This window comes from Pterocles gutturalis, unplaced genomic scaffold (genome assembly GCF_000699245.1).
Source record: "Pterocles gutturalis isolate BGI_N339 unplaced genomic scaffold, ASM69924v1 scaffold10639, whole genome shotgun sequence".
Classification (NCBI taxonomy): Eukaryota; Metazoa; Chordata; class Aves; order Pterocliformes; family Pteroclidae; genus Pterocles; species Pterocles gutturalis.
Genome location: NW_010128218.1, coordinates 23,514 through 39,046, shown reverse-complemented (window position 1 = coordinate 39,046; position 15,533 = coordinate 23,514). Strand labels below are relative to the sequence as shown.

Here is a 15,533-nt window from a genome sequence, read left to right as displayed (position 1 = left end):
GCCATGTTGACTGCCTCTAATGACCTTTAGACTAGATGATATTTAAAGGTCCCTTCCAACTCAAACCCTTCTATGATTCCATAACTCTGCTGGAGCTGCGATTACAAACAATATCCAGGTTTGCATTACCAAGAGGCAGAAGGGTATACTGAGTTATCAAGAATTCAATGGGCCAGGTTTTCTTTATCAACTACAGCCATACACTAAACAGAGGGACCATCATCCTCCCTACCTGGGAAGGTGGAACCCTACAGACATGCACAGGACTCAGCAATTATAATAGCAATTAACTAGAGATAACATATCTGAAGTAACCTAACTATAAACATTTACAGATAACTGCAGTTTTCATTTGCACTTGAGTATTGGAGTATATTTTTAGTCAAGGAATATCTCTTCAGAATTCCTTTCAAAACAATTCCCTTGAAAACATTCTATTTTAACTGCAAATTAAGTCTAATTAAGCAGTTAAGCACTATTCCTAATTATTGTGTTTGGAACTTCTTAAGAACAAGTCAACTGTTCAGGACAGTTGGAAGTACTCTGAATTTTTCTTTATTGCATTAGATGAGATTTAAGAGACTTTCCAGCACTGTATTTCTGAGGTTCAATTAGCGTTTAAATTTGTATTAATGATTTATTCAGCCATTTCTAATGGATTATGTTACAGATGTCTCCCAGCCTACTCCCAAAAATCATTATTTCTGTCATTTGATAATTGTTCAGTAGTGCTGAAAAAAACCATTATGTGTGCACACACACACACAGATACTTTATATACAAAGTCCTATGCTAGAACAATGCTAACACAATTGAAAAGTCAAACTCCAAATTAGGAAATGTTAGAAAGGTCATAAAATTGAATTCAGCATATTTATGTACGCTGTATTTACACCACACTTTCTAATTGCATGGCCCTAAACTATTATTTTCTAAGCAAATAAAGAGTATAAAGACCATTAATAGCTGTATATGGCATTTCAAGACACTAAGAAATATGAGGAAATTAATGATTTTGCCTACATGCTTTGGTGTACGGTAAACAAAGCACAAGCCACAGACTGAACAAGCTAAAAAATAACCATTATTTACTGTACGCATGAGAGATCTGGAAGGAAAAAATAACATGCTACTTTACAATTAAAGACTTTACACACAAGGACTGAAATAATGACTGTTTTTTTCCCCAAAACTTCTGAGTGCTCATGGATAGCTATACACTCAAGAAACAAAACCATTAAATTAAGACAGATTTATAGAGTGTGCTGATACTGAAGTTTTTTCTCAGTCTTCTGAACAAATTTTAAAATACTTTTACAGGAAACACAGAAAGCTAAATTCCTAGTGAAACAAATTGTTACAAAATGTGCTTTACAACAAAATGTTACATTCCCAATTCAATGTTTGAACATTTCAGAGAAAAGGTCGCCAGAATTGTCTAACTTTGGAAAAAAATGTCCACATCTCATTCTGAAAAATGAATTCTATCTCGAGGCAGAGACCCAGCCAATAAAACCTGCTCTCAAACAACTTATGATTAACAAAGGTATAAGGCAGAGAAAATACAATTTTAGACCATATTAATACAATGTTAATAAGAGGTGATCCTCCAGTTTCATCTATATTCTTAACAAAATCTTGTATATGAATGAAAGACCCTTACCAATTAAGATAGATTGTTAGACATTTTAGGTACAAAACCCAATTGCAAGACCTCTTACTTATGTAAGAGGAATACATATGCAAAATCTTCTAGAAATTTAGCAACTGTTTCACTTCCTACCGCTTTTCTTTCACCTTTCATTACTTCTTGAGAGTTCGATTAAGAATGATGTTACAAAGACAGCAGATGATGCAATTATGGGTATACAACTAACTACCTAAATATTTTGTTATTTTATAGCCTTATGCATTATTTTTTTCTCTGAAATGTTCCTTATTTAGATAGTATTTAGGAACTTTAAGAAAACAAAAACGACCATCAGCATTTTCCTGTGTTGCCATTTGATTCTTACAGTTAGCCCATAGCACTTTGCTGGTTGTTTCTGTAAGAACATATGACATTGACACAGTCAAAAGGTATTCTGCTGTGACAAATCCATCTGTTTACAAAAAAGTATATTCTAGTTCCCTTTCCCTGGATATAGTATCGGGGGAGGGATAACCACACAAAAAAACCAACAGCCTTGCTCATGGCTTCAAAGCCACTTTCCAGCTAACTCTGCCCCAGAGGGCTCTCACCAATCCCTCTCCAAAGCATCCTAATCAGTTCCTTCTCTTTTCTCCTTTTTCCTCAGTGGTTATTCTTTATAACACACTCAATATTATAAAAATTACTTGAACTGCAACACTCCATATGAGCCCTCCTGTAAACTCCTTTTATTCTTCTAGAGCTCTTACTCAAATCTACCTGATTGCATGGGCGTTGACTTCCACTTTTTTGTTAACTCAGCCCACTAACATCTTCAATTTGCTTGAACAAACAATGGCTAATAGGACCAAACCTTGACCACCACTGATCCTCAAGTGACCACAAAATATGCATTTGCTGGCATTCATTAACTCCCTTCTTTACAAACTGCAAGTGTTAACTACTTCACTGCAGTACTAATTGAGAGTCTCATAGATTACTACACACATTAAGAAGCATTCCTAGAAAAACTCTATTATTTCTGCCAAGCCTATTTCAGATGATAACATGAAAAATATTTTTTTCAAACAGCATAACAACTATAGGTTTTCAGTTTGATATTACACCACAGAAATTTATGTTCTAAAAACAAATGAAGTTGGCAATACTGTGGCAATTCTCATTTCTAACTGCCAAAATTATCTTTTATGAAACTATTTATCAAAATTTAAATTCCATTTATTAAATTTATCAATAGGTGTGAAGATAATAATGTAATTTTACTTCAACTGTAGATACAAAGTGAAAGAATACTGCAAATGTAGATCCATATACAATTAATTTGTCTGAGATCAATACATTCATTGACTTTGAACAGGTAGACTTCAATGAGTATTGATCTAGATCTGGAAAACGACATTTTTTTATCAAAGTCATGAAAACAGAAGCTATCTGCTAAAAAGCCTAATTGCTATAATTCAATATTGACTAAAATCTCAGACAAGAAGCCTGATCTGAAATTCTAAATAACTTCATGGTATCCTGCAGTTCTGAATGTAGCTCACTGTAAAATAGCACGCTATATACACACGGGTACTGAAGGTAAAGGTAAGTAACTCCTAAATACAAGTGGAAGTCAACAAAGTACTTACCAGACCACAGATGAAGGCCATCAAAACCATAAGAGTACAGGTCGTCACCAACACCATTACCTCCCCATCCCTCTCCACCTCCAGGGTAGGGGGCATAACCTGAAGTAGAGGCCCATCCAACTCGCAAATGGGTGGGTTCTGCCGTCAAGAATGGATCAACCTGATCAATTATTAACTCAAAGTACCACTTCTTGTATTGTGCAGAGCCCTCAGCAACACCTAAAAATATGTTTGGCCTTATGCTAAGAAAGAAAATGTAAGACAGTTAGTGTAAAACATACAATGCGACATACGAATTATATTACTGTATAATAGTCAAATTCACTTCGCAAATATGGTGAGAGTGTAGATGTCCACATTTTGCTTGTAATATTTAAAATAGTGACCCATTTTATAAAGCTGCTGTAAAAATGTCTTCTAAGGTACAGATTCCATGCTTTGAAAAATGTATAGACAAAAGAGGAATAACAAGATCATTTCCTAAAATCAAAACCACAGGAGTGAGGTTGCCATGAAATCAAATCCCTCTTAAAACACACAAGTACTTCACAGTATGTTTACATACTCTGTAGCAATTATTAGGTAAAGCCATGCTCTGTTTTGAATGAGAAACAAGTAACTTTCTTCTTCCCATTTCAGAACAGATCTTACTATTAATTAGCAAATTTCGATTTGAGCACAGTTTCCATTACAATTGTCATACTGTTAGTAAAAATGGTTTTTTCAGAGGTTTATACATAAACACTTCCTAAAGTGTGTGTCTCGATATTAAAATCTATGGAACACCTCTTCATTTACAGTATTTTCTTCAATTAATTATTAAAGACATGCAAATTCCATTTTTTTCTAATATAACAATAAAATGTATCACTGTACCTTGTCACATCATTAATCAAACGTGTTTGCAAGAGCAAGTCTCTTCTAGGCAGCAGATTGTCACAGATCAAATTTTGATTGGCTCGAACTGCAACTCCATTACAGACACAGAGAGAGCAAAGCACATCAAGAACCTTAAAAAAAAATCAGAAGAAAGTTATGTAAAAGCAACTGCATATGCTATTATTTAGTTGTTACCTTAATTTACATTCAGAATAGACCTAAAGCAAGAATAAAATACACATTGTTGTTATTGTTTTCTAAATACTTTTCATGTATATGGACCAAACGAAGTCTGAACTACTGAGAGAGGGTATCAAACATTCATGAAACAAATTTAGAACACAGGGTTTGCAAAATACCTCAAAAAAAAATCTTCCTTTGAGGTTCCATATTCGTATTCATATGAGAAAAAAACCAAAGCTGGAACAGTTGTATGTCAACTTTTTACAATTTTTTAAATTAAATCTCATTAAAAATTAGAAATATAAAATGAAATTCTTTGAGAAACTTACTGCAGCCAAAAAAACTTTGAGCAAAATCAGTGGACAATTCTCAGCTGCAATTCTCAGACTGCTTATGAATCTGTTCTGAATGAATATTTTAAATATGAGAAGTAATCCATTTATTTTTAAAATGAAACATATAAAAGAATTCACTATAAAGCAAAAAAGTGTTTCAGAAAGATCTTATTCTAAAATTTCAGCTTTCTTTTTTTGGTCACTCTGAAAAGTGAAAGAGATTGACAAAATTGTCCCACAGATTATTGGAGCAAAAGGTTTTGGAAGAGAGAACACAGTAACACAGTGTTGTTTAAAGCTGAGGGACAAAGATGCACAGTTTTGCAAAAAAACTAGAGAAGCTTAAAGATGCACCTGTTCTCTGAAAAGGAATCACTGAACCCAAATAGTCTAAACTCTTACAAACCATTTCCAAGACAAAGCACCATCTTCACACTATTGATTACCATTTTGGAAATTGGTACAACACATGGAGCAGCAAAACAGAACACTTATTTTAGCTAATCCTGTTCTCTGCCCAGTGAATTAGCACAAAACCACCCTCAAAAGCAGTTTAGAATAATATATTGTGAACTTTGCTAAGTCCCAGACTATGCATTTTTCTTTCCACTATCTCTGCTATTGGGCAGAAACCTCTAGCAGAGGAATCAAGGCACTAACTTACATAGCTGCAGAAACTCTGACTAGTACTCAGCTATAAATTTTCCTAATGAGAAACAGTAACTCAGAAACTACATATAAACGTCTTCAATAATCTGTAGGCACCCACTGACCATATTTCTGACATTAAAAAAATCCTTCAAATCAACAACAATATTACTGTTTCTTATTTCCTAAATCACAACAGAATGTCTAATCTAGCAAAAGAAAAAGATACACTGCTTCCTGAATAACAAATAAATTTTTTACTTCACATTATTTCTTTACTTACTGACGTTTAGTCAGAGACATTACAAATAGAAATGCACAAATATTTTACACAGTTGAATTCTTCTCCTGTATAAAACATTTGCCTTTTCTGCTTGAAGTTCTCACTATGAGGTGAGATGCTCCAGCTGAAAGGTTCTCTTTGTAGGTGACTGGCACAGCACATTAATCTTGCTAACAGCTAAAAATAGCAAGCCAAACTTAGTGCTGTAATTTCATTTTTCTTATGTCTACTTATATTAGTTTATACTCTTTAATCGTTCTCGTGGTTTAAGGCCGAGCCAGCAAATAAGCACGGGAGAGCCACTTGCTCACTCCTCCCCTCCCTCACAACAGGATGGGGAGTAGAATCAGAAGAAAAAAGGTAAAACCTCATGGGCTGAGGCAAGGACAGGGAGGGATCACTCACCAATTATGGTCAAGGGCAAAACTTAGGGAAAAAATAAATTTAATTAGTTACCAATCAAATCAGACTAGGATAATGCGAAAAAAACACAAATCTTAAAAACACCTTCCCCCCGCCCCTTCCTTCTTCCCAAGCTCAACTTTGCTCCTGATTTCTCTACCTTCTCCCTGTCAGCGGTGCAGGGGGATGGGGAATGGAGAATAGGGGCTGCAGCCAGTTCATCACACATTTCTGCCGTTCCTTCCTCCTCAGGCAGAGGGGTCCTCACATTCTTCCCCTACTCCAGCGTGGGTCCCTCCCATGGGGTGCAGTCCTTCAGGAACAGACTGCTCCAGCACAAGCTTCCCATGGAGTCACGGCCTCCTTCAGGCACATCCACCTGCTCCAGTGTAGGGTCCTCCCCGGGCTGCAGATGTAGCTCTGCTCCACTGCTGCTTCACCATGATCACCATGGGCTGCAGGGGAATCTGTGCTCTGGTACCTCCCTTCCCCCTACTTTCCTCACTGACTGTGGAGTCTGTGTAGCTGTTTCGCTCACACCCCACTCCTCTCTCTGCTGCAGGTTCTCAGCAGCATTCTTTTTTTCCCCTCTTAAATATGTTATCCCAGAGGCACTCCCTCCATTGCTGACAGGCTCGGCCTTGGCCAGAGGTGGGTCCAACCTGCAGCCAGGGAAGCTTCCAGCAGCTTCTCAGAGGCCACCCCTGTAGCCCCCTACTTGAGCTACCAAAACCCCACCCCACAAACCCAGTACGACCATGCTTAAAAATACTTGTCTCTTTTTCTGCATCCCCTGTAAATCAGGAATTTCAGCTCACTAAAACTTTCTCTGTTCTTCCTCACTGACATCAGAAAAATCACACATAAAACTATATTCTCCTCTGTGTTGTCATCCTGATTGCAGACAGAAACTGTGTTCACCTTCTTCTGTCATAATAAATAATAAATTGCACACCAATTATCTAATTACCACCATTATTTCTTCAGGTATTACTTGGGTTTTTTTCCTTCTTCTGAACACCAGTGTTTTCAGATATTTGGATTATTTTTCTAATTTCTCATTTTGTTTTTTTTTTTCTTTTCTGTTACTATTATTATCACTCAAGTTAGGAATTATTTTGCAGGATTTAGTTCTGTCTTTCTGCAGATATAACTATAGTAGTTCATTGCTTCTGCAGAGCTCTTCATTGGGCAAAGCAAGCTAGTCTGCTCACATGCTTACCGCCACCAGAACATTTAATTTTCTCAGCAAATACAAACTTCTGACTGGCTATCAATATTTCTTAACTATTTGCTTGTCATACATATGGGCTGTATTTGAAACTGAAAAGCAACTATATATTACACATTTTTTAATCTCAACAAAGCAATTTTTCAGATGTACTTCAAGGTTATTTTATTCTTTTAAATGTACTAGAATCACATACTTCCCATGTAGACATTTCTCAGTTGTTTTTTACCACAAATCATTGTAAGATTATCACTACATCCTTAGTTTTTCCAAACATACCTTGTAATTGCGCCCATGTTTATCCAACAATGAAATAATGGATTTTATGTGCTCCTCAGCTATTATATTTAAAGCTTCTGGGCTTTCAATCAAGATGCAGTGCAACACTTCCAAAATACCTGTATGAAGGCCACAGAAATAATGTTGTAATTAATGCATCTGTACAAATTAACACAAACAAAAAGCTCCGTAAACAACAGAGTGTTTTAAGAGACGCTATATTTTCTTCAGCCTAAAAAGAGAATGAAAGCACTTCTAAAGAGTATTGATATGCTATGATGTGAACAACATTAGATGTAAATGCATTATGAAGCTGTTAATTTCTGTTTTATTTTGAAAATAAGCACAATTTTAAAACCACTTAAAAAAATGCAAGTTTAGCTCCTTCTTTTCGATGACAGAGATAAAGGTTTTATTAGAGAGCACCGTATAGTATTTTTATATTTTGTTGAACACCCCATAGTGGAAAAAAACCTTCTCTTTCTATACGTGTTATTTGTACTTGTGCCCACAAATAACTCTGGCGTTATTCCATAGCAAAGGGACAGTAGTCTTGACAATGTCTGACCCAATCCATTAATTCACTGAAGTCATGTTCAGCAGTAATTTGATCTGGTATTGCACATACCAAATGTATGCAATCAAAAAATGCCACAAAAATGTTTATTTAAATATAATACTTAGATCAAATTTTGAAAAGGCAGTATATTTGTTTTCTAATGCATGTCATTTTTAAGGAAAACTGCTCTAACATTTGTAATGTAAGACAGCTGTGTGTGGTGTATTGGTAGTTAAGTTACACTGATTATAGTGAGTCTCACCTGAGGAGGATTCTAATCTGTCCAATTTACTTATTAGCCAGTCGAGGTTACTGGAAAACTGAGCACAATTGTTTCTGTTGCCACGAATGAGAGCAGCTGGAAAAAACCCAGAAGGTATAATCTTATAACAGATTTCCTTTTTAAAACTGCCATGTTAATCATATATGTTTTAACACAATTTTTATAACAACTTCACAAAATAATAAATAGATGAATTATAAGTACACATTTTACGGTAACAAAGAATTAAGACTTTCATTAATTTGAATATCAGCAACTGACTAATTCTCAAGAGCAGGTAGTTTTTTAAGTTGTCAGGGGTCTACTGGATAAACAAGAATTTCAGCAAAAAATATATTTTATGTTTTATTTTATTGTTAAAGTTAAATGGAAATTATCCACCACCCTTGTTTGATGCAAATGTCAAGCACTGTCATGATCAAGAGGTTGAAAAATTTCTTCTATATTTCCTACCAATGAGAGGGAAGGTCATATGCAGAATTTTAAGCTCAACTGCAGGCTGGGTACTGCTCTTTAGCTCTACCTTCTGAATAAAATATGTTATAGAATGGATAGCTTCTAGTCTTCAGCAGTGCAGAACATAATGTTATTTGACTGCACTTTGAAAGTTCATCAGCATTGAAGTATTTCAAGCAATACTGATTTTTTTTCTTCCACAAGTTATTACTGATTGTAAAAACAACAACAACAACAAAAAAAGCCTTTGTCAAGGATTTTTGTTATCAAGTGTTAACTTAATATTTACTACATCAGAACAAGTGTGTTCAAGATGTACCTGCAAAAGAAAATCAATACGAAATCTGAAAAGGCCTGTGTAGCACTAAAGAAGGTTTTTTCATTGTACCATTCTTTAAACTAATAAGACTGTAGTAAAATGCAGGCAATGGTATCTCTTTACTTTCTAAAGCAATTAAAAGATTTCACAAGAAGCATCTGCATGTCTGTGATACGTGAATAACCTCATGCTTCAAAGTACTCCCCCTGGTTTGTTTTACTCCTGTCCTAACTCTCAACTTGCATAATTTACTATGGTTCAGGACCAACCTTCCTTGTAATGAAACTAGAATGTATTTGAATTCCATCAGAAGACAAGATTCTCCTATATGTGGAATTATGCAACTCAGATATAAAATTAGTGATTTAAAGAAATAAACATATACATACTTCTACTCTATCAGTTTGGCCCTACAACACAGAAGCAGTTCACTCTAGAAGAATGGCACTGAAATTAAAAAAAAATTTTAATTTCTGTTTTATGTAATTATTTTTTTAATAATTAAATCTAAGTCTCAAGTAACAAACATGGATTCAGTAGACCTACAGGTTCTGACTATTACTTTTAGGCTTCTGTTCAGCTTCATGCATAAGGGCTATTTTACAGTTTTTCTAATTTTTAAAATAATAATTCACACCTATTTGCATAGCCCAGGTACATTTATTTAATAATTAAAATCAGAGATAGGCATTTGGTATGCTGCACCAATCTTTTTCCTAGCTGAGATTTATTTTCCTGCTGTATCATTGCTCAATAAACTCTCTTCTCTGTAATAAATATCAGTAAGTATACGGAAGAAATTCTGTAATTTACATGACAGAATGAATAACACACAATGTATTCTTAGGTGGTGAAGCAGCAAGTACAATAAGAAGAATACATATCCTGTTTTTTTATATTAGTAGATTATTGAAGAACTTACCTAACAATTCGTAAAGGAGATTCAAAATTTCTTTCCATGCTGTACCATGTTCTTCTCTTGCAATTCCTGCAAAATGAGCTGAGCTGTTGTAGTCATTTAAGCGATCAATGCAATTCAAAACCAGTGCCAGCATTCCCTAAATGCAGATGACAGAGAAGAAAGCCAACTGTACATGAAAAAGCATTTGCTGTTATCCTTTTAAAAGGTTAAAAAAACCCAAAGTATTGTATTTACAAGATTTGAACATGTATTTTTCTATATCAAAATGATGCATTTCAGAGAATCATTCTATACTGTCCCTTATTCAGCTAAGTATCAAAAAGTAAGGAATAAAAAAAAGCTGACAATAAAAGCTTTTGTAATTTTTGTGAATAGACTGTTTTTTACTTAAAATCTTCCTTACATATGAAAAGAACACTTTAAATTGACACACAAAGGAATTTTTGTTGATTAAAAAGGTCAAAATTTTACTGTCCAATTAAATATCTGTAAAACAAACAAGTTCAGATACCAGAATAGATTTTTACCTTCAAGTTTGATTGGAGACTAAAATGGTACTGAAAACCTGCAAGCAATCCAAACATCTAAAAGCATTGTAAAATATGTTTCCTATTTACACAGAAGTGTAACTACTCCATTTTCAGAGAGGAGCAATTCTACAATTATGTAACACATATGTATCCTCTTTAAAACTAACATTCTTTCAGTTTCTAGAGATAAAAAGTTCCTGTTTCACACACTGGTGGACAGACAAGACATCAGAAATAACATCTATTATTGCTCCAAGTTTTATTATTCATTTGGAGTATCCTGAATGTACAGGCAGTGAAAAGTAGGTATCAGCTATGGAACTGTACATTTTAAATCATATGCATGTATCTAGATGATAATGCTTAGGTTCTTCTTAATGCTTGTGACATGATACACTTAAAATTAATATAACAGTTCCTCTCTCTGTACCTCTTCTTTGAATAGATTTTGTCTGTTTTTGAGTGACCGAAGCTTGCTTTGCTTATCTTCATGTTCCAGGTCTTCTTCAGGAAGCTGGAAGTAAGTAATTAGATCTTGCAGAGTCTGAGCCATCTCCTCAACAGGCAGGGCAGTGGGTAACAGTGTTCTGTTGTTTCCACTATGGAAAACAATGAGAAAGACTGGTAGCATTTTTCATTTTCACACTGTAATCTAGAGTATTATGTAGCAGCTTATTTTCTATTGATATCTAAAATAAGTCTTGTTATACATGTGATGTGTATATGAGCAACAACTGATCTGAACTGCAAATCATTCAAACATGTATTGTTTGAGTGTCCAGTGCCCAGAGCTTCCTGAACTGGAATCCTGTTTCCCTTTCTGCACTGATGCAAAGAGAGAGAATGATTAAAAAAACTGAAAAACTAAGCAGAAGAAAAAATATAAATCAGCAAAAAGAGGAAAGAGAGATGAAAGATGTACCAAAGTCCCTTCTTATGGTAATTAATTTTGTCTAGATACTTTAAATCCTGTTGATGATACAGGTGTAATCTGCAGATGGACTAAAATAGTAGCAGTTATTGAGGCCATACACCCCCAGTCTTCCAGACCAAGAACACAAAAATAACAGGTAATCCTAACCATTAATTAGGTCTTCTGTGTAAATGCTATATCAGAAATAAAGGACAGGATTTTAAAATAGTTATCAGCAAAATAATGCCTCCTTCCTTTTCAAGCATTTGGGTGACAACCCAATTTTTCAGGGTCTGACTCACTATTATAAATAGTATCATCTGGGAGGAGCTGATAGCTGGCAGAGGTGGCTCTGGTTTTATATCCTCAGCACATGAAATACAAAGGAGTAGTGTAGTCCCTTGTGATACTGAAGAAGTCATGTTTTAAATGCAGTTTCACATGATTGGTTCTGTGGAAGCAAATTCTTAATTATAAACTCATTTTTCTTTATTTTTCCATTTATTAGGTAGTAATACAAGGATGATCACTTGATCATCATTAACATTTCTGCCAAGCACTATGAAAAAATAGTTTCTTCAGTACTACATACATTCTTCCTGATTTCATTGTGTATTCTTATATGTTGATCTCAACAATTATAAATGAATATGCACTGACACTGAATTGTATTTTGCCCTAAAAATCTTCAAAAACATATTGTATAGAAGAGCTACAGTGAAGAAAACCTGTAATTTTCACTGAATTGAAGATTTTTGTCTTGCTGCTTGTTAAAGATCTATTATTCTGTAAGTTCAGTAATGTAAGAAAATGTCATGAACAATTTAATTTGAAGAATGAGGGAAAGGAAACAAAAGCAACAAAAGAAACAGCATATCAAAATTATACTTCAAAATGCCCCATATTTTCAAACTAACATAGTATTATTCAAAAAGTCACATACAACCACATATATAAGACAGTTTTCATGATACTTTCCTTCACTATCTGAATACTAAAGCCCTCATCAGAACAATCAGTTTAGAACTATTTTCAAGTCTCAAACCTACTGGTAACTAAGGTCTGTCAAAATTAAGCTAAACTAAGTGACAGAAAACATTCTGAACAGTTTTGCACAAATTGACAAGACAGGTGATATATAGCGCTAGAATAAACCTTTTTAAGCACAATATATACTTCAAGAGGACTGGAAAAAATTAAGCTGAAGTGAGTGCATTAATATGGTGAAAGCAAGTCAAATTTTGATTCAGAAAATCTCTTTCATAAATAATACTGTTTAAATATAGGCTTGAATCCAGAAAACCAAACTAGGGATGAAATGTGATAAAGACAGTGTCTTTTCATGCTCATTTTGTCAATGGTTCACTATGATTGAACATCTCCTGAGGACACAAGGTCCCTTCAGCCAGCAATACACAAATTTAAATAAACTGCTTTAAATTATATTCATGTCCAACATATTTGTTTTGCTATTGGCCAAGATTGTATTTCTCCATGAAAATAAAAGTATTACGTTACCACGTGTGGCAATGATACTAGGCAACTACTTAACAAGTACAGCTTTTCATATAACCTTCTCAATAAATCAAGACAATGACAGAGCAAGTCTGTTGTCATATTAAATTGTTTAATTTCCCTGACTTTCTAATATCTTTTGTAGAGTTCACTCAATGCTTAGGGTACTCACAGACTGCACGTTTCACAATGCCCAGGTATCCAATGGCTTTGGTGTTTTGATGTGTGTAAATAGCCATCACTGTTTTCAAATTAGTTTTTGAGTTCTGTTATATAGTTAGTGGAACACCCGAATCCTGGCTAATTCTTACTGCAGTATAATTACTACTGCATTGCCCTCTCGTACAGCAAAGATTTGGAAGATAAATACTAGGCAGAAGGTAACTTTATTGCTTCTGTTCTAAAGTCTCAGAATCACAACTTGAATTATTCCTTAAAATCAGATGTCTGATGTCAGATGTCACTGTCTCTCTGCTGAGATGCTGATACTGACTTTGAATACTGTTCTGGTTTCAGCCAAGATAGAGTTAACTTTCTTCATAGTAGCTAATGAGAGGCTGTTTTGGATTTGTGCTGAGAAGAAGGCTGATAACATACTGACGTTTATAGTTGCTGCCAGGACAGTCAAGGACTTTCCAGCTCCTCTGCTCTGCCAGTGTCTGCAGGTGCAGGAGAAGCTGGGAGGGAGCAGAGCCCAATTACTAGCCTAGGATTCAGTCTTAGGTTTAGGATTGAGACCCAAATTGGCCAATAGTCTAATTCCATATCATGCTTGTCATGCCCAGTATATAGGTAAGGATCTATGTGGAAGCTCATTCTCTTGCTTCCGGTCATCTCATTCTGGGTGATCCCTCTCCCAGGGTCATCTCCCTCCCTCGGTCAGCTCTCTGTCTGGGACACTCCGGCTCTTATCTCTGCTCCAGGAGTGTGGTTTTGGGACTCTCCCTGTTCCAGGACAGTTAGCTGGGATTAGGCTGAGCCTTGGTCATCGGGTGGTGAGCAGTATCACTGTGTATCACTCGTTTGTATATTTGTATATATTACTATTATTATCATAATTACTATTATTTACAATATTATTGTAGCTTAGTTATTAAATTGTTCTTATCTCAACCCACAAGTCTTTTTTTCCCTTTACCCCTTTAATTATCTCCCCTGTCCCAGGCAGTGGGGGAGAGGGAGGGTGAACGAGTGGTTGTTGTGTAAAACCATCACAAATACCCATAAGGCCATTCCACTGCAAATAAACATGTTGGTTTAAACAGATCTAGGAATGCTCACATAATAATTTAGCTGAGAGACAGAAGTTAAGAAGTTGTTCTTTTTACCTTCAGCTGACAGTTAGCCTTCTCTCCTACTGTTGTTACTGCACATAATCTATTATACTGCATACAGTTTATCAGTGAGGATTGCCTCTCCTCTGATCTTTAAGTCTTCCAGATACGATCAGAGGAATGACAGAGAAGCATGAGGACCAACAGGATGGGTGATTAAAAAGGTACAAGTAAAATGTTTCAGCCCAGATTTTGAAGGCAGTAAATGGGTATTTATCTCCCAGACACGCAGAAATCTATTTTGTACTTCCTTTTATTGTTTATTTGTATGAACTTGGGGCTGATATGGTTTTTCATTGTATTTTTGATCTAAACAGTATTAGGCACCAATATTCCTTCCAACTAGTTTGATAAATTTGAATAGAGTTAGATATAATATTTGGTCTACCAAGAAAAATAGAAAAATAGGAACCTTTTAATGAATATTGTGAAGTTCTAGCTACTGGAAAATACTTACTAATGGAGTTACGCTGAGATCATTTAGCATGTTTTCTTCAACCTGGATTATGATCCACTTTGCTTCTGGCTTCAAGGTATTAGATTTCATGTAAACAACCTTACATAAGCGGTTTTATCTTTTTAATGCCATTACTCATAAAAATTACAAACTTAAGTCAGGAAAAAATATATTGCTAATAGCTTCTAAATACAAGTACTCGAAAGCAGGAAGTAAGGATTCTTTTAGATAAATTTTTCTTATTTCAGAATCCTTTAAAAAACAAACAAACAAAAAAAGATTGTACATAAGATGGTAACAAATACCTTAGAAACTGGCTGAATAAGCTTGTAGTATTGCGAATGATTCGAGCAGCCTGGGATTCCTCATGCTGACATCTTTGTAAGGTTAGACCATCATCCATATGGCCTTCTTGGTGTAATATAACCTATTGAAGTCAGTAATTATCACAACAATTACTAATAAACCATTGTGCTTCTAAATATTTTGTAACATTCCAATATTGCACTGAAAACAGTAATTGCACATATACTGAGCTAATACTTGTTAATCACTTGATCTGAACACATTTATTAATTAATTACAAATTTGTCAGTCTAACACAGAAGTTATTAAAATAAAATATTTTAATGTACCTTTATTCTCTAAACACATATGCTTATCAAATATTTTCCAATTGAGACAAAAGATTTAATTCTCTCTGTATTCTGCCTGACAGGGAAA

At 34.8% G+C, this 15,533-nt stretch overlaps 1 protein-coding gene across 1 annotated transcript in view; it reads right to left on the bottom strand.

Moving 5' to 3' along the window:
- Positions 1-3,282: 3,282 nt before the first annotated feature.
- The window catches only part of LOC104466184 (ryanodine receptor 3-like), a gene marked incomplete at both ends in the record, with an annotated part of 34,849 nt that continues 22,598 nt past the window's right edge, over positions 3,283-15,533 (bottom strand). The window contains 7 exons of the mRNA XM_010079529.1: positions 3,283-3,524; positions 4,159-4,292; positions 7,523-7,641; positions 8,344-8,439; positions 10,062-10,197; positions 11,022-11,190; positions 15,116-15,237. Of these exons, the coding sequence (XP_010077831.1) occupies positions 3,283-3,524; positions 4,159-4,292; positions 7,523-7,641; positions 8,344-8,439; positions 10,062-10,197; positions 11,022-11,190; positions 15,116-15,237 (1,018 nt within the window). The remainder of the gene's footprint in view (positions 3,525-4,158; positions 4,293-7,522; positions 7,642-8,343; positions 8,440-10,061; positions 10,198-11,021; positions 11,191-15,115; positions 15,238-15,533) is intronic.